General features: G+C 40.4%; 1 protein-coding gene across 1 annotated transcript in view; it reads right to left on the bottom strand.

Annotated features, from left to right (window-relative positions):
• Nucleotides 1-10,134: 10,134 nt before the first annotated feature.
• The window catches only part of LOC125457763 (deleted in malignant brain tumors 1 protein), a 91,032-nt gene continuing 78,951 nt past the window's right edge, over nucleotides 10,135-22,215 (bottom strand). The window contains exons 16-17 of the mRNA XM_059650837.1: nucleotides 13,967-14,035; nucleotides 10,135-10,469 (exon numbers count right to left, since the gene is read on the bottom strand). Of these exons, the coding sequence (XP_059506820.1) occupies nucleotides 10,135-10,469; nucleotides 13,967-14,035 (404 nt within the window). The remainder of the gene's footprint in view (nucleotides 10,470-13,966; nucleotides 14,036-22,215) is intronic.

Raw genomic sequence — 22,215 nt, 5'->3', positions numbered from 1 at the left:
TGACTAATTTAACAGAAAACAATAAGCCACTTGTCTAAAATCATCTACACAAAAAGCTATTTTGGCCAGAACAAAATAAAAAAAAAACTGCAGATGCTGGAATCCAAGGTAGACAAACAGGAGACACAAAAGACACAGCAAACCAGGTAGCATTTACAGGAAAGGAGCAGTCAACATTTTAGGTATTACTCTTCTTGGCCAGCCTTCCTCTTTTGAAACATAGTATTAATAAAAGTCTACCAAACAAGAGTTAGCTCTATAATTACAGCAAAAGTGTAAAGGCTAGTTGTCAATATAAGGGTGGTACAGAGTGCAATCCTTTAACACAAGATGTCTTAATAGAGATAGTATATTATAAGCAATTAGTACTGTAAATATAAACTGAAAAGGCAGGACAGACAAACAATATATTTTGGAAATATGGATTGTATAAAAAAAGTACAAAGATTTGAAATCAAATGTAGTGGACAAGCCATAGTTTTCAGACATGGACAAAATTATTATTTAAGCATATGAAAGCAAGAGAATTGTTCTGAATTTGCAATACTGCATATAGGCATTACAATAGACTGTTCTAAGTCAATAAGTTCTAAATCCTCTGGGTTTCCAGTCCACTAACATTAACGCTATGCCATACCTTTCCCTAGTTTCAGTAACAATGAACTGGTGAAACAGAACTATTTATTTCCTTCATTCGTTGCATGTGTCTCTAGATGTGAGAAGTGGGATGAAACACAACTTTAATGATATTATTCTACTCAAGCATACTTGATTGTCTCCTGGCCAAACAGAAACAAATGTTGTCTCGTCACATTTTTGAGTACTTGTATGCTATATCCCTAATCGTGGGAATTTGGCATTGCTGTTTGAATGTTCACTTTGGCACGGCTCAATTTTCAGCATGAAATTTTCTGCAACTTTCTTTGAAAAATGGCAGCCGGCCATAAAAGAGGTTGGGTGCAACAAGTATCTACATCGCATCACTCAGCCATGGATGAATGTAGAAGGCAGGAGCAACTTTGATAGATAAGGAAAAGTGCTACAATTATGAGGTTGAGGTGTGTGCATCAAATTTGTGTGTTGTGCCACTTAATCTGTTAGTCAGATGTGAGCAGACGTACCAAAAGAAAAAAAAGGCCACATATTATTCCTTTTGTCTCTAGAGGTTGGGGGACAGGGTAAGTGCATGGTACGGGATTGCTTCAGCTTTTATAGATATTTTGAACCAACCAGCTTGCATGTGTTATGACGCACCTTTAGGTCAGATGGAACATGAATTTTGACCTTCTAGTCCAGAGGCAGATGTGCCTGAAGAAACATTTTAATATTCCGAGCATCTTATTTACTGTCTGAGATTGGTGCATCGAAGTATTAGCAAATTATGCCTCATTTTATGATCAGTCATGTTTTCCCAATGGACATGATAATGAGTCAAATTTATGGATGGTCAAAGAAGCAATTAAACAAATGGACGATAGAGATAAAGAAGAAAAACAAATATTCTCATTTGACTTTGTTCCATATAAAAACAAACAAGTTTAATTGCAAACACAAACTGATGAGGACTTACCAGCTGAATTTTATTCAAAGCACCAAACAAAATTGGTATTTTTAACTGTAGGCACTGAAAGATATTTCAGAGAATCAGAGAAAGAAATACAACAGACATACAGGAATGAAACTACAGAAAACAAAATATGTTAGCAGGACACATAAATAATGCCAGGTGTCGAGTTCAACGCACTGAAGGAGGGCCCCATGGAGGACTCAAGCAGTGAGGCAATATGGGTAGAACTCAGAAATAGGAAGGATGCAGTAACAATGTTGGGGCTGTACTACAGGCCTCCCAACAGCGAGCGTGAGATAGAGGTACAAATATGTAAACAGATGATGGATAGATGTAGGAGAAACAGGGTGGTGGTAATGGGAGATTTTAGTTTTCCCAACATTGACTGTGTTAGGGGTCAAGATGGAGCAGAATTTGTAAGGTGTGTCCAGGAGTGTTTTCTGGAGCAGTATGTATGTGGTCCAACTCAGGAAGGGGCCATACTGGACCTGGTGCTGGGGAATGAACCCGGCCAGGTGACTACTTTGGAAATAGCGACCACAATGGCGTAAGTTTTACAATACTCATGGACAAGGATAGGAGTGGTCCTAAAGGAAGAGTACTAAACTGGGGGAAGGCTGACTATACCAAGATTTGACAGGATCTGAGGAATGTAGATTGGGGGAAACTGTTTGAAGGTAAATCCACATTTGATATGTGGGAGGCTTTTAAGGAGAGGTTGATTAGCATGCAGGAGAGACATGTTCCTGTGAAAATGAGGAACAGAAAAGGCAAGATTAGGGAACCATGGATGACAGGTGAAATTATGAGACTAACCAAGAGAAAAAAGGAAGCATACGTGAGGTCTAGGCGACTGAAGACAGACGAAGCTTTGCAAGAATTTCGGAAATGTAGAGCGAATTTGAAACAAGGGATTCAGAGGGCGACATGACAGATGTTGAGGTTTGGGATAGATGTTTGCTTACTCTAGGTCAAGTTGACACACAGAAGGAGGAAGTGTTAGGTATCCTAAAAGACATTAAGGTGGACAAGTCCCCAGGTCCGGATGGGATCTATACCAGGTTACTGAGGGAAGTGAGAGACGAAATAGCCAGGCCCTTAACAGATATCTTTGCAGTGTCTTTAGACATGGGTCAGGTCCCAGAGGACTGGAGACTTGCTAATGTTGTCCCCTTGTTTAAGAAGGGCAGCAAGGATAATCCAGGTAATTACTGACCAGTGAGCTACTGGAGAAGATACTGAGAGATAGGATCTATTCCCATTTGGAAGAAAAATGACTTATCAGTGATAGGCAACATGGTTTTGTACAGAGAAGGTCATGTCTTAACAACTTAATAGAATTCTTTGAAGATGTGACAAAGTTGATTGATGAGGGAAAGGCTATAGATGTCATATACATGGGCTTCAGTAAGTCGTTTGATAAGGTTCCCCATGGCAGGCTGATGGAGAAAGTGAAGTCACATGGGGCCCAGGGTGTGCTAGCTAGATGGATAAAAAAACTGGCTAGGCAACAGGAGACAGAGGGTAGTAGTAGAAGGGAGTTTCTCAAATTGGAGACCTGTGACCAGTGGTGTTCCACAGGGATCTGTGCTGGGACCACTGTTGTTTGTGATATATGTAAATGATCTGGAGGAAGGTGTCGGTGGTCTGATCAGCAAGTTTGCTGATGACACTAAGATTGGTGGAGTAGCAGATAGTGAAGGGGACTGTCAGAGATTACAGCAGAATATAGATAGACTGGAGATTTGTCAGATAAATGGCAAATGGAGTTCAATCCAGGCAAATGCGAGGTGATGCATTTTGGAAGATCAAATTCAAGGGAGAACTATACAGTAAATGGAAAAGTCCTGGGGAAAATTGATGAACAGAGAGATCTGGGTGTTCAGGTCCATTGTTCCCCGAAGGTGGCAACGCAGGTCAATAGGGTGGCCAAAAAGGCATACGGCATGCTTTCCTTCATTGGGCAGGGCATTGAGTACAAGAGTTGGCAGGTCATGTTGCAGTTGTATAGGACTTTGGTTCGGCCACATTTGGAGTACTGTGTGCAGTTCTGGTCGCCACATTACCAAAAGGATGTGGATGCTTTAGAGAGGGTGCAGAGGCGGTTCACCAGGATGTTGCCTGGTATGGAGGGTGCTAGCTATGAAGAGAGGTTGAATAGATTAGGATTATTTTCATTAGAAAGACGGAGATTGAGGGGGGACCTGATTGAGGTCTACAAAATCATGAGGGGTATAGACAGGGTGGATAGCAAAAAGCTTTTTCCCAGAGTGGGGGACTCAATTACTAGGGTTCATGAGTTCACAGTGAGAGGAGGAAAGTTTAAGGGAGATATGCGAGGAACCTTCTTTACACAGAGGGTGGTGGGTGCCTGGAACGCGTTGCCAGTGGAGGTGTAGATGCAGATGTGTTAGCGTCTTTTAAGATATATTTGGACAAGTACATGGATGGGCAGGAAGCAAATGGACACAGACCGTTAGAAAATAGATGACAGGTTAGACAGATGATCATGATCGGCGCAGGCTTGGAGGGCCGAAGGGCCTGTTCCTGTGCTGTAGGTTTCTTTGTTCTTCGTTCTCTTTGATGTCAGATTTTGGTGTACACTTAGATGTTTTTGGTCCGGCAATAAAACAATGCAAACTTTGAATGACAAAATGTCTTTCGAGTTACAAAATGTTTTAAGACACTTCACACAGGCATTATAAGAGAAAAAAAAACCCAGCTACATAGGGAGACTTAATGAAGAAATTCAAAATTAGAATTAAGGAGAGTCTGAAATGAGAAAAACAAGATAATGAGACACAGTCATTTGGGTAAGGAAATTTTGTGTCTGAGGATCAGGTTGTTGATTTGCTCACCAAACCGGTGTGTTAGATTACTGTTGTTTCATCAGCCTGCCAATTAACATTGTCAGTGTGGCTCTGGTAAAGAGTTGGAGTTCTGTCCCGCTTGCTATTTATATGCCTAGGTTCGCTGGGGTGGTTGATGTTACTTCTGCTTCTGTTTTTCAGTGGTTTGTCTATTGGGTCCAGTTCAATGTGTTTGTTGAAGGAGGTTCGGTTGAATGCCAGGACTCCAGGAATTCCTTGGAATGTCTCTGTCTGGCTTGTGCTGTTAAGGATGTGTTGCCCCAGTCAAATTTGTGCCCTTCTTTATCCGTGCGTATTGAGACCAGTGAAAATTGGCCGCATTGCTTAGTGGCTAATTGGTATTTGTGTATCCTTCTGATCAGTTTTCGTCTGGTTTGGCCTGTGTAATGTTTTTCACTGTCTTTGCATGGTATTTTGTATATTACGTCAGTTTTTTGGTTGTGGGTATGGGGTCCTTTAATTTCATTAGTAGCTGTTGCAGAGTGGTTGCTGGTTTGTTGCCTACTCTGATACAGTGGGGTCTGAGCAGTCTTGTCACCTTCTCTAATATGTCTCTGATGCACGGTAGGGTGACTAACATGTCTGACCAGGTTGTGTCTTCTTGTTGTGGTGTGTCATGGAGTTAATGGTGGATTGTGCTTTTTAGTTATCCATTTGTCCGTATGCGCTCCTGTTCAGTTTTGCGTAATTCCAGGTTACTGCAATGTGTAGTGGCTCATTTGATTAAAGCCCTGATGTGGGTCTGTTTATGAGTGTTGTGGAGGTTGCTGGAGCAATTTAGTATCTGGTCCTTGAGTGTTGTGTTTCGGCTTGCGCTAGCCTGGAGTTCCTCATTGTATACAACCCAAACTCTGTTTCCGCTATGTTGATGAGACCTTCATGATTATCAAATGCACAAGATAAGAAGAAACACACCGACACATAATCAACATCCTCACCGGAATAAAATTCACAAAAGAAGGAGAGAACAATAACTCACTGCTCTTCCTAGACGTAATGGTAGGGCATAAAACAACAGAGAGCTCGAGACCAGCGTATACAGAAAGACCACACATCCTGACTCATCATTTAATTACTCCAGCAACCACCCAACATGTATAAACAGAACTGCATGAGGGCATTATTCAGATGGGCTACAAACGGACTGCAGCAACCGAGAATTACACAAAACAGAACAGGAGCACTTCGTGACTGGCCACAACAAGAAGACACAACACGGTAAACACACTAGTCACTGACTATACATCAGATGCATGTCAGAGGTGACCACAAGACTACTCAGACTCCTAGGTATCAATGTAGGCCACAAACCAACAATCACCCCATGACAGCAACTGGTGAATGTAAAGGATCCCATACCCACAACCAATAAAACTAACGTAATATACAAAATACCACAGAAGGACTGTGAAAAACATTACAGAGGCCAAACCAGAAGAAAACTGATAATAAAGATACACGAACGCCAATTCTCAACCAAGAGACATGATCAATTGGCCTCAACACACATGGTCAAGTAAGGACACAAATTCGACTGGGACATTGCATCTATAATAGCACAAGCTAAACAGAGACATGCCAGGGAATTCCCGGTGTCCTAGCATTCCAACCAGACATCCTTCAGCAAATATATTGAACTGGATCCGATATACGAACTACTGAAGAACAGAACCAGAAGAATTGTCAATCACCGCAGCAAACTGATGCATATAAATAACAAGTGGGACACAACACCAACACGTGACCGGACGTGCGCTGATGATGTTACCTAGCAGGGTGATGAAACATTTTTAATCAAACACACCAGCTAGGCGAGCAAGCATACAACCTCATCCAAAACCCGAGCTACAAATCTTCTCAAAAACTTTAAACCTCTAAGGATCAGTAGGCATGCCTGTTGATGATAAAATTGTGAATACTCAAGTGGCCTGAAATAAAGAAGTAGTGCTATCTTGTACCATTTAAAGAGGTCTTGTGGTACAGTGGTGATCTCCCTTTCTCAGGGCCCGGAGTTCTGGGTTCAAGTCCCTCCTGCTTCAAACTTGCGTGATGATATTTCTGAGCAGGGTGATTAGAAAATATCTATCTTGCAGCACTTGAGGAAGGGCCCATGTTGAACAGTGACAATATGGAACCTTGTAGCAGGGATTTAAGACCAACCTGCACACAGCCATGTGTTACATAGAACATTACAACACAGACATTACACACCTTTGGCCCTCGATGTTGTGCCGACCTGTCATACCGATCTCAAGCCCATCTAACCTACACAATTCCATGTACATCCATATACTTATCCAATGACGACTTAAATGTACCTAAAGTTGGCGAATCTACTACCATTGCAGGCAAAGTGTTCCATTCCCTTACTACTCTCTGAGTAAAGAAACTACCTATGACATCTGTCCTATATCTTTCACCACTCAGTATAAAGCTATGCCCCCTCGTGCTCGCCGTCACCATCCTAGGAAAAAGGCTCTCCCTATCCACCCTATCTAACCCTCTGATTATTTTATATGTTTCAATTAAGTCACCTCTCAACCTTCTTCTCTCTAATGAAAACAGCCTCAAGTCCCTCAGCCTTTCCTCATAAGACCTTCCCTCCATACCAGGCAACATCCTAGTAAATCTCCTCTGCACCCTTTCCAAAGCTTCCACATGCTTCTTATAATGTGGTGACCAGAACTGTACGCAATACTCCAAGTGCGGCCGCACCAGAGTTTTGTACAGCTTCACCATAACCTCTTGATTCTGGAACTCGATCCCTCTATTAATAAAAGCTAAAACACTGTATGCCTTCTTAACAGCCCTGTCAACCTGGGTGGCAACTTTCAAGGATCTGTGTACATGGACACCGAGATCTCTCTGCTCATCTACACTACAAAGAATCTTACCATTAGCCCTGTACTTTGCCTTCCGGTTACTCCTACCAAAGTGCATCACCTCACACTTGTCTGCATTAAACTCCGTTTGCCACCTCTCAGCCCAGCTCTGCAGCTTATCTATGTCTCTCTGCAACCTACAGCATCCTTCGTCACTATCCACAACTCCACTGACCTTAGTGTCGTCTGCAAATTTACTAACTCATCCTTCTACGCCCTCATCCAGGTCAGTTATAAAAATGACAAATAGCAGTGGACCCAACACCGACCCTTGTGGTACACCACTAGTAACTGGTCTCCAGGATGAACATTTCTCATCAACTACCACCCTCTGTCTTCTTTCAGCAAGCCAATTTCCAATCCAAACTGCTATATCTCCCACAATTCCATTCCTCTGCATTTTGTACAATAGCCTATTGTGGGGAACCTTATCGAACGCCTTGCTGAAATCCATATACACCACATCAACCGGTTTACTCTCATCTACCTGTTTGGTCATCTTCTCAAAGAACTCAATAAGGTTTGTGAGGCACGACCTTCCCTTCACAAAACCGTGCTGACTATCCCTTATCAATTTATTCTTTTCTAGATGATTGTAAATCCTATTCCTTATAACCTTTTCCAACACTTTACTAACAACTGAGGTAAGGCTCACTGGTCTATAATTACCAGGGTTGACTCTACTCCACTTCTTGAACAGGGGAACCACATTTGCTATCCTCCAGTCATCCGGCACTATTCCTGTAGACAATGATGAGTTAAAGATCAATGCTAAAGGCTCGGCAATCTCCTCCCTGGCTTCCCAGAGGATCCGAGGATAAATCCCATCTGGCCCAGGGGACGTATCTATCTTCACCCTCTGAAGGATTTCTAATACCTTTTCCTTGTGAACCTCAATCCCACCTAGTCTAGTAGCCTGTATCTCAGTATTCTCCTCAGCAACATTGGCGTTTTCTAGAGTGAATACTGTTGAAAAATATTCATTTAGCGCTTCCCCTATCTCATCTGACTCCACACACAACTTACCACTACTATCCTTGATTGGGCCTAATCTTACTTTCGTCATTCCTTTATTCCTTAAATACCCATAGAAAGCCTTAGGGTTTACCCTGATCCTATCCGCCAACAACTTCTCATGTTTCCTCCTAGCTCTTCTGAGCTCTCTCTTTAGGTCTTTCCTGGCTACCTTATAGCCCTCAAGTGCCCTAACTGAGCCTTCACATCTCATCCTAACATAAGCCTTCTTCTTCCTCTTGACCAGAGATTCCACCTCCTTCATAAACCACGGCTCCCGCACTCTACAGCTTCCTCCCTTATAATATGTCTGAAACAGGAGCTTTAACAATGATGCGTGGGTGTGAAATATTATAGATATATTGAGAGGTTAGGCAATAGAGAGATTTAAAACCAAGAATCATGAATTTAAAACCAATGAATTGCTGAAATAGAAGCCAGAGTGTTTCAAATACCATGGATTTCGGATGGGAGTCATGGTTGCGCTTTGTGTGGCTGAGGGTAAAAAGGATGTGTGTGAATTTGGAGATGGACGGCAGAGTTGTGAATCTTAGATAACAAAGTGTGAAGCAATTTATGATGATCAAAATTATGGAGGTATAAGCACAGCAGACTACAGGTGGGTGATTTGACAGAGATGAAAACTGGCGACCTTAAAATTCATGCAACTATCTGGTCATTTTGGGGTTAAATCCAAATCTGAGTTTGTGAAATGTCTTGACTTCAGAAATAGGCAGTTGCTGGGCAGAGGCCTGGAATTGCGTCCATTAAGTGACTTTAGTGATAAGGGCAGAAGACAATGTTTATAGACCTTTTTTATCCTGTCTTCATCCAGCCCGGGATATCGAATATAAAGGTGAATAACTTGAAGAAAGTGGCAAGTTTGAAATTGGAGAGGGAAAACAGGTGACATTATATTAAATGTGAAATTTTCATCTTTGCTTGTATCACTACTTGGAAACATGTCGATGGTAAATGTACAGCAGAACATTTTAAAAAAACCTGTCATCTTATCTCGTTCTCAGAACTTTTTCATGTGCACCTTGTAGGTGTCTTGCACAACTGCAATTGGGAGCTCAATGTATGATATGATGGTGCTCTCACTTTAGAAGATTATTTTGTTCTCTTTCCTTTTCAAAGAGAGTTTGTAAAGACAGTGATGCAGAAGTGGCGACTGAAGGTGTGAGCAGTTTAGGAGGTTTGGGGTGTGTTTTACTGCCTAAAGAGATGTGGGCAGCTTGCACAGGCTAGGGATTCTAGTTCTGTCACATAAGCTGCAGAAGTTGTGTAGGGTCTCAGACGAGCTGGAAGCTTTGCTGAATGTTTCATAGCTGCTAATTTCTCTGAAATCTCTCGGATTTTTCTTTTCTTACTGGATTGAAGAACTGTATGTAAGAATCTGTGTCTGAATTTGCCTTTTTATCGAGGAGTGTGTTTATGGAAAGTTACTGAATTTGAACAGTTAATTAGTAATAGGTATGGTATCTATTATTTTGGTTAATTTTTCCAATAAAGCTAATCAACATTTCTGTTTTTTTTATTTTGCATTTTTACTATGGTGTTTAAATAAATTACGTTTTGCTTAACATCGAGCAGTTTGACTAGTCGTATCTCATCTGGAATAGGCGCTTCACATCTATCTTTAAAATAAGAAAAATTAGGGTCTTAGGATAACTTGTTAAAATATTTTGAGCAGTTCTCGTCTGGTCCATAACAACGACTACGTTGGGGAATGCAATAAATTTTCTTGGAAAGATTACGTGCAAACGATTTATGTACGTGAAAAAAAGCATATTCAATATTAATTGTCAACGACGCAGATACCTTTACAGAAGTAGCCTACGGCCGTCCCAGTTTCACACCCCTGTTGGTCCGAAGCACTGAATGGACATTCCCAGAGTGACGACTCAGTTCCATTGCAATGAACTTTATCCAGCAAAATAGGTCCAGTTTCTTGTGAGATGGGTATAGCCAGTGTTGCGTGGTAGACATTGCAACCAATCTGTCTGCAGACGACTTCTCCAGTAGACGAATCCCACGGACTACTGCAGACGGAGCCCCGTCGACCGCGGTAACGAACCTGCAGTCGCCCGATACATGGCGCCTCCGGGCCTATTAATTCCAATCCGTTCAACTCTGTTAAGCATTCAAGTAGGGACATTAATTATGAAAACAATTCAGACTGATTTGACATAATCATCCTGGAATCATTACCTTTAAATCACAATTTTAAAATTCTTTTGACAGTCAACTTGCGCTTCAATCGAATTTTCTTTTGCTACCCGTGTCGCTTTGATCCGCGTTTATATTTGAGACAGAAGAAAAATGAGTTAATGAAATACTTTCAGTTATGCTACTGATTAATTTTAACTCAGAATTCGAAACAATGCATTATATTTAGAATTTTTCATGGCCCTCTGAGATGATACGAAATGTAACTTACACAAGACACTTCCAGAATTATTCACATCCATAGCGTTATAGAATGCGAAGAGTCTGGAAGCAGGCCATTCGGCCCATCGAGCACTATGCAGATCAGCGGATATCTATCAGCATGCTAACTTCAATACGTAGTCGGCGGCAAATTCAAATTGCGCAGAATTCAGTCGGGTTGGATTTAAATCTACGACTATTTACTCACTGGTTGCCATTCAATTGCACACGCATGCATCGATTTCAGGATTGACTGTTGCATTATTTATAGCGTTGGAACTGTATCGTGAGTGAGCCAAAGAACAGGCGCGAGATTGGTTTTTTTCCGGTTTCTGCGTGTCTCAGATCACGTCTAGGCTAACCACGTTCAACGCAAACGGTGGGATCTACCGGTAATGGTTCGGTAACATTGGAAGTAATTTTATCAGGCGTAAAAAATAAGTTGTGAAAGGACACGTCTTGAGAGTTCGTTTCACGTATAACTAACATTGCTAAAAGGACTACGATCCCTGACATAATCGGCGCAGTGAGCGACATTATTTCTTTTCTCGGTAGCTTGGGGACCCCGAGGGAGCTCGAGTTTACAACGCTTACAGGCAAGAAGATGTAAGATGTGTGGCCAGTGTTTAAGATGCAAGAGAGATCTTAGGTCCTGCTTAGGTCTTCACTTCCAAGAAATTTGCCCATGAGAGTTGCAGGTCAGTTGCGAGGCAATGCTGTCACACTGCAGGGTAAACATAACACTGTAACTGGAAATAAGTTTCTCGAAATTTCCATTTGTTTCCCTGTGCTGCATAACTTTTTTCTTATTTCTTTATTATCATTATTAAAGTTGGATGTGACCTAATGATTGTCACTTACGTGTGTTAAGACTCTAGCTGATAGTAACACCGGGGGTACAAGTCAAATTCCAGAGTGAAAGCTGACTTGGTAGATCATAAGTTTTATTTCTGCAAATTATTTACCTCGGTGGTCAGACACTGAACGTATTGACAAGAGTTTGTCAATGTTCTTATCATTAAAAGAGTGTCAATGTTAATCTTATACAGAGAAGAAATGCAAAAACTCGTCTCATTACACAGATTATAAGTAATGACTCACCCTTTATATCCTTAAAAAAACTTTCAGATACTCAAAACAGAGTGAAGCATAATCCTCTTTCCACTTTAAAGTTCCTTCTTTAGTTGGCATGGCTGTAATTATTTTCTTCCGGGAAAGCTTTTGGATTCTCTCAATGTTAGCTTTCGTTAATGTCTCTTTTAGAGACTCGCCAACGAACTGCTAATAGCTCACTTATTTCAGAACATAGACTTCTTAAATTCTTCTTCCAGAGCCTTCTGTTTCTGGTCTTCTTTCTTACTGATAATAGAGGAATCAAGGGTGCTTTTCAACCTAAGCTGATATGGAGACTGCTAAACTTAAAATCCCTTTGCTGTCACACGCTTCTTCTCTCTGACAGAGATCTCCACACAATGCATGGCAAAACCATACATACTGAGTTATGGATGGCTCTGTCTTGATAAAAGAAGTACATTCTATCCGTGTCTCGCTCTATCATCTGACATCTTAATTTGAGACAAGAGCACAATATTTTCCTCTCATTTGCGCTTTGTTTCCTGAAACATAAAACTTTTCACCACAAGAAGCTTTTGTTTTATATATTTTTCAAAAATGGATTTAAATGCGTGAAAACCATCTGAAACACCTTTCAGAGTTCAAAAATGAAACTAAGTCCTTCCCTTTAATATCCACACAATATGGAAATATGCAATTAACATAATGCTCTTTGTGGTTCTGTCCACTTTGGATTCCACATCTTAAATAATAATTCAAATTTATCAGGAGCATTGATCATACAGATCACTTGTCAATCTTCAAATTTGCACTCATAATTTCTTTAACCTCTTTTAGTTTACCACTCCACTAAATATATATACACATTTAAAATACATTGGTAGGATAGGTTTCAGGTAAGCTGAGGAGAACTCTGCCAGGTTAACAGGATCCTTACCGTTGTTAAATGAATAAATTATATATTCAAATAAAATCATTTAACATTATCAAATGACCAAGACAGATTTCTGAACTTGAGTTTCAGGTATACATTCAGAAGCTCAGAGTCACACAGCATTTAAACAGATATTTCAGTTCAATTTATCCAAATCGACCAGACATCCCAATCTGACCTAATCTCACTTGCCAGGATTTGGCCCACAATCCTTTAAACCCTTGCTATTCATGTGCACATCCAGATTTCTGTTAAATGTTGTAGATGTACTCACCTCTACCTCTTTCTCTGGCAGCTTGTTTCAAACATGCACTGTGAGAAAACGTTACCCTTCAGGTCTTTTTTTAAATCTTTCCCCTCTCACCTTCAACCTATACCCTTTAGCTTTGGATTACCCCACTCAAGGAAAAAAGTTTTTGCCTATTCACCTTATCCATGACCTTCATGATTTTATAAAATTCAAAATGGTCATCCCTTAGCTTCAGATGCTCGAGGAACAAAAGCCTCAACCTATTCAGCCCTTCCCTATCATTCATACCCTCTAGTCCTGGTATCATGTTTGTAAATCTTTTCTGCATCCGCTCAAGTTTACCAATATCTTTTCTAGTAGAAAGGTGATCAGCATTGTACACAGTATTCCAAAAGTGGCCTCACCAATGCCCTGTACAGCTGCAACTTGACACCCCAAATTCTACAATCAGTGTTATGACCAATGAAGACAAGCATGTCAAATGCCTTCTTCACCATCCTGTCTACCTGCAACTCCACTTTCAAGGAATTATGAAACTGCACCCATTAGTCTGTTTATTCAGAAATACTCCCCTAAGCCCTACCACTTATCGTATTATGCCTGCCCTTGTGCCTTACCAAAATGCAACACCTCATATTTATCGAAATTAAACTCCAGCTGCCACTCCTCTGCCCATTGGTCCATCTGATCAAGATCCCATTTTGCTCTGATATAATTTTCTTCACTGTCCACTACACCATCACTTTTGGTGTCATCTGCAAACTTACTAATCATACCTACTATATTCCCATTCAAATCATTTATTTAAAGTATTTGTTCATAAAACTAAATGCACGAAGCTTAGCTTCCCAGAAAGTGTTGTTAAATTAGTGCAACAGATTAGCTTATTATGACATTGAATATTTTACAAAATATTGAGCTCCAATTGCAAAAAATGCTTACCTTTGTCATTCACTCGTTCCACTGTACCATTTTGACTGAAAGGTTGCACAAAGGAATCAATTGCTGAGACTGAAAAATAAAAAAAAGTGGATTCTAAAAATCTAAGAACAGAACCTCTTTGGTATCATTAAAGAAACTGAACCCAAATAATGCCATGTCCAATCATTTTCTCCTTAACATTGTGTATTTATTATATAATGCTGAAAAAAAATGTGTTCTGTGAGAATATTAGAATCATAAAATCAAAGTATCTAACGATTCCGAATGCAATTCTGTCCGACAAGTTCAGGTAATCTCTATTGAAGTTATGTTAAATTAGATCTTTTCCTCAGTTCTTTCCATATTTTCTTGCAAAATGTGAAACTAATCTCTAAGTAACCCCCATATCATAAAGCTGGAAACATTATTAAGAAACAGAATAATGACTGAAATTTAGTTTTAAAATTCTATTTACAGTACAACTTACCAATCATCAAGTACCCAGAATTTCAGCAATGTAGCAACTCGATCATATTCTCAGCTTAACATCACTCAATCCATTAGGCCATAAGTCAAAGAAGTAATGCCATGTGTGGTTCATTAACTGTTCCTAATTATGTATGCAGAAATTCTATTTGTGAATAAATTCAACCTGGTTTCCAGTTTGACTAATAGTCTAGTTTATGGTCATTTACACAGTTGGAAAAATGCAAGGTGCCAGTTTATACCAAATTCACATTAAAATTTAACAACAAAAATCCAAGGAAGTTTTCCAAAGAAAATCTGATAATATCCTTTCAAGCTTATATGGATTTTGTATAATTTCATAAACGTTTTGAAAATCTTGAGGGGTCTTAACAGAATATGATGAGAGAAACCTTGCTTCACTCATGAATAGATATAAGATCAGAGGGTTCAGTTTCATGGTGTTGAGCAAAGGAAGCAAATTTGAGATGAGAAGGAACATTTCCACATGCTGTGTGTAGTTATTGTCTGGAGTGGACTACCTCAAAGTGTGGCAACAACAAATTCAATTGAGGCATTAAAGGTGGCATTATTTAAATACTTAAATTGAAACAATCTGAACAGTTACAAGGAACAAATCGGGAATTAGTATTGTATTTAAATGCTGAGAGAGCCAATGCAGATGTGATGAGCTGAACAGCTTCTTTCTGTACTGTGACAATTCTGATATTGGTTAGGATTGAAAGTTTTCAACTATCAGTACTTTGTCTTGAGAAGATGCCAGTGGGCTACTTTCCAGAACTATTGCCATCCATGTGGTGTCAGTATGGTGCTCAGAAGAAGGAACTACAAGGAATTTGACTCACAGCTACAGGCAAGCATGGTGATACAGTTCCAGTTCAGGGGGGTTTGTGACTTTGAAGGGAACTAGCAGATGGTGGTGGCCCTGTGGCTGTGTCCGTCCTGGTCGTAGATGTCAGAGGTTTAGAAGAGAAATGTTGAAGAAGCCTTCATCAATTGCTGCAGTCCATCCTGTAGATGGTACACATTTCTTCCGCTGTGCATTGGCGGTGGATGGAGCGAATAATGGAGGTAGTGAATATTGGGCTAATGCAGTGGCCAACTTTGTTCTGGGTGCGATTGAGCTTCTTGAATCTGCCGAGCCACGTATGTCCCTGGCAAATGGATAACATTCCAATACCTTCCTGGCTCGTATCTTGTAGGTAGGTTTTGGGGAGTCAGGCGATTCAAAATGACTGAATTGTCAAGCCACTAACAGTTTTTTTTTGTCTGTATGTTTCCATTGCTCTGTTTAGTCTTGGCTTAGGCTGGAACTTAAATGAACCAAGGCAGTTAGAAGGTGGTAAAGTGGATTTGTAATCCAGAGGCCAAGACTGACACATTCAATACATTGATTCAAAGCCAAGCAGAGCAACAAGTGTTATTTGCATTCAATTATTTAAGTTCTTTTTAATTAAAGTTAATTAACTTCAGAAATGTTACCCCTTAAAATATTTTTGGAAGTCATCTCAGATTTATGACATTTCTGCTGGAATTCCTCAGGATATTATTCCCAGCTACCTTCATCAATGACCTCCCTCACCACCACCGCACCCCCCCCCCCCCCACCCCCGCCACCACAATCGTCGGGTCAGAAGTGGAGACGTTGGCTGGTGAACGCACAATATCCAGCAACACTTATGACTCCTCAGATGCTGAACAATCTATGGCCAAATGGAGAAAGACCTGAACAAGAATGACATGATAACATTTGTACCACAAAAGTATCAATCAACGATCATGTCCAACAGACAAAATCTACCAATCGCTCCTTGGCGTGGCATTTTGATCTTTGAATTCAATACTTCTGAATCAGTAAGTCAGGATTCAAATCCCACCTAGCTCAGAGATATGTAACAGCGACTCTAAATAGTTCGTTTCGGAAAAAAAAGTTACAATTGTTTCTTTGCCTGCTACTTCTAAAGTTCTTGAGGTACAACTGTAGTGTCCTTACATCTGACTCCAGACATGTGCCGTAACATCCCTGTATAGGATGATTAAATATATCTACACCTTCTTAGGCACGGTAATGAAAACTGCACAGAATTTATAGGATCCCTTAGGGGTCTGTTGGTGAGGTGATGGCCTCCCTATCTCTGCGACCAGAAAGCCCATGTTTAAGACTCCAACTGGTTGAGAGGTGTACAATAACACCACTGAGCGGGTTGGTTATAATAAATCTGTAAACAATATCCGGGGTTCTTCAGGTGCGATGGCAGTCTCCCGACCTCTGGACTAGAAGGTAAATACCACCGTGCTCTCAGCTGTATCAAAAAACTTCTGAACAGGTTAGAATCATAGACTAATTAATCATAGGCTAATTTAGAGTATCTATTAACACAGTTTTGAGCAAAGAGTCAATCGAGACGCTGCTTTCTGCCATTTAGCGACAGTCAGTTCTTTCTGATATGTCATGGCTGCTGTACCTTTTGAATTATTGTAAACCTTTCTGAACAGCTACCGGCTGACATGCCGAATAAAACTTCCACCATTGCAGCTGTTCGCAAGTACAACCGCGCACCTGTGATCCCGCCGCGATCAGGGCTTTGAACAGCCCAATATTTGAACAGGTGTCTCACTGAGGAACGAGGAATCTCTGAACTCAACGGCTAGTTATGAGGCTTTAGGGAAATGATTGTTTCGTTTTAATTCTGTTGTTGATGTTCGGATATAATTCAGATTTTCACATCTGACAATTCTGACATTTGAGATCATGATGACTAGTATGAATAGTTACACAACAGGGGCCTCGTAGGGCTATAGCAACAATTGCATTCAGTAACAAAATTCAAAACGTTACTTCAAGGGAGCGTAATCAGACAAAATTTGACACAAAATGAAGGAATCATTTCCGTACGGGACGAACCTTAGTCAAAGTGGTCGTTTATGGAAGCTGCTCGAAAATTGAAGGAAAGTACTGTTTACAACGCAGCATGTAAGAACTTCTGAAATTGGATTATTCACGAAGTCCTTCCTCAAAACAGCATGTATTTTTTAAAACGCTGCTGACCTTGAGAATGATTGAAATCGATTTTGGGCTTAGATCAAAACGATCTTACAGCCTATTTTATATACTTTTGGGAAATATTGTTTTCCTCCGGAAGAGATGGATAATGTAGCGCAATTATAATATCGCCTGCTTCTTTCTCGATTTCAAAGTTTGAAGCTATTGAGTTTTGCTGTCTTGTTGCAACACTGGGGTCCATGTGCCTCCCCTCAGAAAACGCGCTTGACTTTCCATTCACTAACCTTCGGACAAGTCGACGATCTGATCAAGTCAATTACAACCGGATAGAATGAAGCTGCCTCACAAGCAATGGTTAAAATAGGGCATGACAATCAGCTAATTCTCTCCGGTGACGAATGAATCCTGTTGGATCTGACATTTTCCCGGCATTTTGTTTCACGGAAAATGAACAGGCCATTGACCCAGCCACTGCTCACCTCATGGTACGTTGGAACCAACCACAGAGTTCGTTAACATCCATCTAGCGCATATTTGGAAGGGTTTATTCCTAATTCTTTGGACATATACCTGACAAGCTAAATTCTACAGTGCCTTCTTACAGAACAATATAAATTTTGCTGAAACTGTGCTCGTGTGAACTCTTGCAAAAGGCGGACGATGTCATTCTTGTACATTTCCCCTTTCTTTCGGATACAATAGGAGGAATCGACAGTTAATCTATCGCATAAATTGAAACTATAAATCATTCCCAACTGGAATGCTCAAATTGATTCGCATTCTTGGGATTTTCGGGTTGTTTAACACCTTGCTTTCTGCCCATGCACAGCAAGGATTGTAAATACTACACTGTCAATATGCCAATGCGTTCCAGTTCTTGAGATTCAGAAACTGTCCCGTTTGTGACAAACGACGCGGATTAATGAAATTATATTTCCAAATGTCGACAAGATTGAAACGAGAAACCCGCTGTAATCACTCAAAAGGAAAAAAAAATGTCACGGATGTTAGTCGACGTTTTCCTCGGTGACTTGAAATATTAACAGATCGAAATCATAAAACCACATTCACGCTAATGGGGAATGACAGTCTTTTAAATTGGTGTTTCGATTAGGAATTCATTCGGTATATTAAGCAGTATCGGCTACTATTAAAATAATTTAGTTTAGGATTAATTTAGTCTCATAAATTGCTTTTAACCGTGTCATATTCTACAATCAATAAATATAATCATGTCAGTCCACCAGATCACGCAGCAGAATAGTCGCTCGCCGCAATTTGCGTTTAAATAAGACGAGTGTGGAGACTGAGATCCGTCAAATTCTATTGCAGCCGGCAGGATGCTCGAAAGAGAATTGGAGACAATAAGGACTGTAGATGCTGAAAGTCAGAGCCAGTAGGTGTGACGCTGGAAAAGCACTGTTGGTCAGACAGCATCAGAGGAGCAGGAAAGTCTGTTTCGGCCCGAAATGTTGACTTTCTTGCTCCTCTGTTCCTGCCTGACTTGCTGTGTTTTTCCAGCCTCATACCTATTGACTGAAGATTCTAGAAACTTGAGTTCCATAATCAATACACAGAACAGAAAATGAAAAACGACATCTACTCAAGAAACATTTATCAGCAAATGGGAATTTACTTTCCCATGTTTCAGACTCTTTCTGGTCTTCGAGGAAAGTGAACAGTCACCAATAACATTTGGGGGCTGTGTAAAACGATAAAATGAATGATCAAAAAGGCGAATGATTGGAATGTAGTAAATTACTCCGACAAAAAGCAGATTTTCAGGAAAATGTGATTGCGATCGACCTACCCAATGAAACGCGCAGAATCAGCAAGAACATCCCCAAGCGCTGCATTTCACTGCGAGGGTATTCTCGAGACAGGGAGGAGAACCTGATCAATGATCTGTGGAAAACTGCACCTCAGTTCAGTGAGAAGGTAATGTGGCACTCATTCGGCAGCGGATCTATTTAATCAGCAGAAGTCGTTGTTAAGTGAAGGTCTGGCAACGTTTGTTTTCAACCGCAGAGAGACCTGGAATCGATGAACCAATAACCGATGTTATTACCAATTTAGGCAAAATTGCAGTTGAATTCGTGTGAGGGGTGGTGTTATGTGGCCGAGAAGTTGCCAACAGGGTTCTGATTTGAATTCAAGTTTATCAACTGCGAGGTGGAGTTAATAACGGAACAAAAACAGAAGTTGCTGGATAAGGTCAGCAGGTCTGGCAGCATCTGTGAAGAAAAAAAGTCAGAGTTAACTTGTCGAGAACGATCCCGGATCGTTAACTCTTTTTTTAACTTCGTAGATGTCGGTAAAACTGCTGTACTTTTCGAGCAACTTCCGTTTTTGTTCCCGATTTATAGCATCCACAGTTCTTTCGGTTTTTATTTTGTGGAGTTTAATAATGTTTAAGCTCACGAACGTCTGATTAACTGTTCCTGTCTTTATGCACAGTTGCATGTCACAGGAAAGGTATTATCCGGCAAATAAAGAATGTATCGGGCCATTAGACCAACAGCCTCCAATAAAACTTCCTGCCGAGTGAGAGAGGTAAAGGATTATAACGGCAGGAATTTATAATCTGTTTGAATCCACAACTCGGTAAGGTACTACAATCATTTCCATGTTCTCTCCATATCCTTTGATCTCTTTCAGGTTTTGGAGTAGATCTGTAGCTCAGGTTGTGGGTGTTGAGGTTGCTTGACTCACCGAGCTGGTTTGTTGTTCAGCAGATGTTTCATTACCATGCTTGGTAACATCCTCAATGCGGTCTCTGATAAAGTGTAAGTGTGTTTTCCCGCCAGGGGTTCATTGAGATAAATTGCCTCACTTCCAAGTTTCCTTTGTCATGGAATGTATATGAGGTCAATTTCAATATGTTTATTAATAGCATTTCTCGTGAAGTGTCATGCTTCCAGGAATTCTTATGCTTGTCTCTGCTTAGCCTGTCCCAGGATATTGGTGTTGTCCCAGTCAAAGTTGTGGTTCTCCTTGTCCATGTGGATTGAGATGAGTGAGTATTGGTTGTGACTTTGATCTCTTTATTTCTAAGAAATTTATCAACAGCTTTCTTGAAAATCTTCAGTATTTTGGTCTCCACATTTTTTCTGTAAAAGAGATTTCCACAGGCTCAGCACATATTGAGTGAAGAAATTCCTTCTATTCTGCTTTTGTACACAAAAATTCAATACCTCACATTTATACCAATTAACCTCCATTTGCCACTACTCAGCCCATTGGTCCAACTGATGAAGATCCCTTTGTAATTTTGGATAACCTTCTTCACTGTCAACTTTACCACCAATTTTGGTGTCAAACACAAACTTAGTAGCCAAATCTCTTAAATTCTCATCAAACAATTGTGTATAAATTACAAACAAAACGAGACCCAGACCAATCCCGGTGGAACACAGGTGATCTCAGGGAACCCTTCTGATAAAAACTCCCCCACCACCCTCTGTATCCTTCCATCAAACACATTTCACATTCATTTAACAAGCTCTCCATGAATTCCATCTGATCTAACTTTATGTTTTAGCTTAGCATGCAGAACTTGGTCAACAGTGTTCCTAAAGCCCATATAGAAAACACCTCTCACTCTAACCCATTAATTCTTTTGGTTGTGTCCTCAAAAAAACTGATTCAAGTTTGTGAGACATGATTATCCATGCACAAAGTCATGTTGACTGTCCTTAATTAGTCCTTGCCTGTTGAAATGTAAGTAAATCCTATTTCTCAGAATCCCCTCCAACAACTTACCCAAAACTATGTCAAACTCACAGGACTGTAGCTCCCAGGCTTCTCCTTACAGCCTTTCTTAAATAAAGGCACAGCTTCAGCCACACCCAGCTGTTGCCAACATCCCGAAGACCCCTCATTTCCATTTCTTTGTCAACATTAAAAACAAACTGATGTGAAGCATTCATTTAGAACGTCTCCCATCACCTGTGGTTTGGCACATGGATGACCTCGGTGATCTTTAAGGGGTTCTATTCTCTCCCCTATTTCTCTTTTACTCTTATTATACTGGAAGAATTTCTTTGTTCCATCCTTAACTTTATCTGCCAATGCTATCTAATATTCCTTTTTTGCCCTCCTGATGTCCCCATGTACTCCTTGAGGCATTCACCTGATCCCAACTGTTCAAAGTTGCATAAACTATAGGGCTAGTATTAGGCTATTTGGACCATAAACATCTGTGTGGCTGTTCAATCATGGCTGATAGGCTCCTCAGTATCTTTTTCCTGCCTTCTCTCATAATGTTTCAATTAATTCATCAATTTTATCTAAAACTTCTATCATCTTGAATACCACTATTTGATCTCCCCTCATTCTTCTAAATTTCACAGAGAATCGGCCTAAACTGTTCAATTCCTTTTCATACACAAAGTCCTCAACATTGGGGTTAACCTAATGAATGTTTTCTAAACTATCTCAAATATAATCACATCTTTCCTCAAATAAAGGGACCAAAACTGTGCAAAATATTCCAGGTGAGGCCTCACCAATGCCTTGTATAGCTGTGAAAATGCTTACTATTCAATTTCTTTGGCTATAAATGCCAACATTTCATTTGCTTTCTTTATTATCTGCTGTACCTGCAAGCTAGATTTCTGTGACTCATCAGTGAAGACACCCAGATCCCTCTGCATGAGAGACTGCAAATTCTTTCCTCAGTTTGATAATCGGTCACCTTCCTCATTTTCTGAGCAAAATTCATGACCACACGTTAATTCACATTAAACTCCATCTGCCACAGTTTCGTCCACTCTCTTCC

Source organism: Stegostoma tigrinum, chromosome 14 (assembly GCF_030684315.1).
Source record: "Stegostoma tigrinum isolate sSteTig4 chromosome 14, sSteTig4.hap1, whole genome shotgun sequence".
NCBI classification, from domain to species: Eukaryota; Metazoa; Chordata; class Chondrichthyes; order Orectolobiformes; family Stegostomatidae; genus Stegostoma; species Stegostoma tigrinum.
This window is presented reverse-complemented; position numbering and strand designations above follow the sequence as displayed.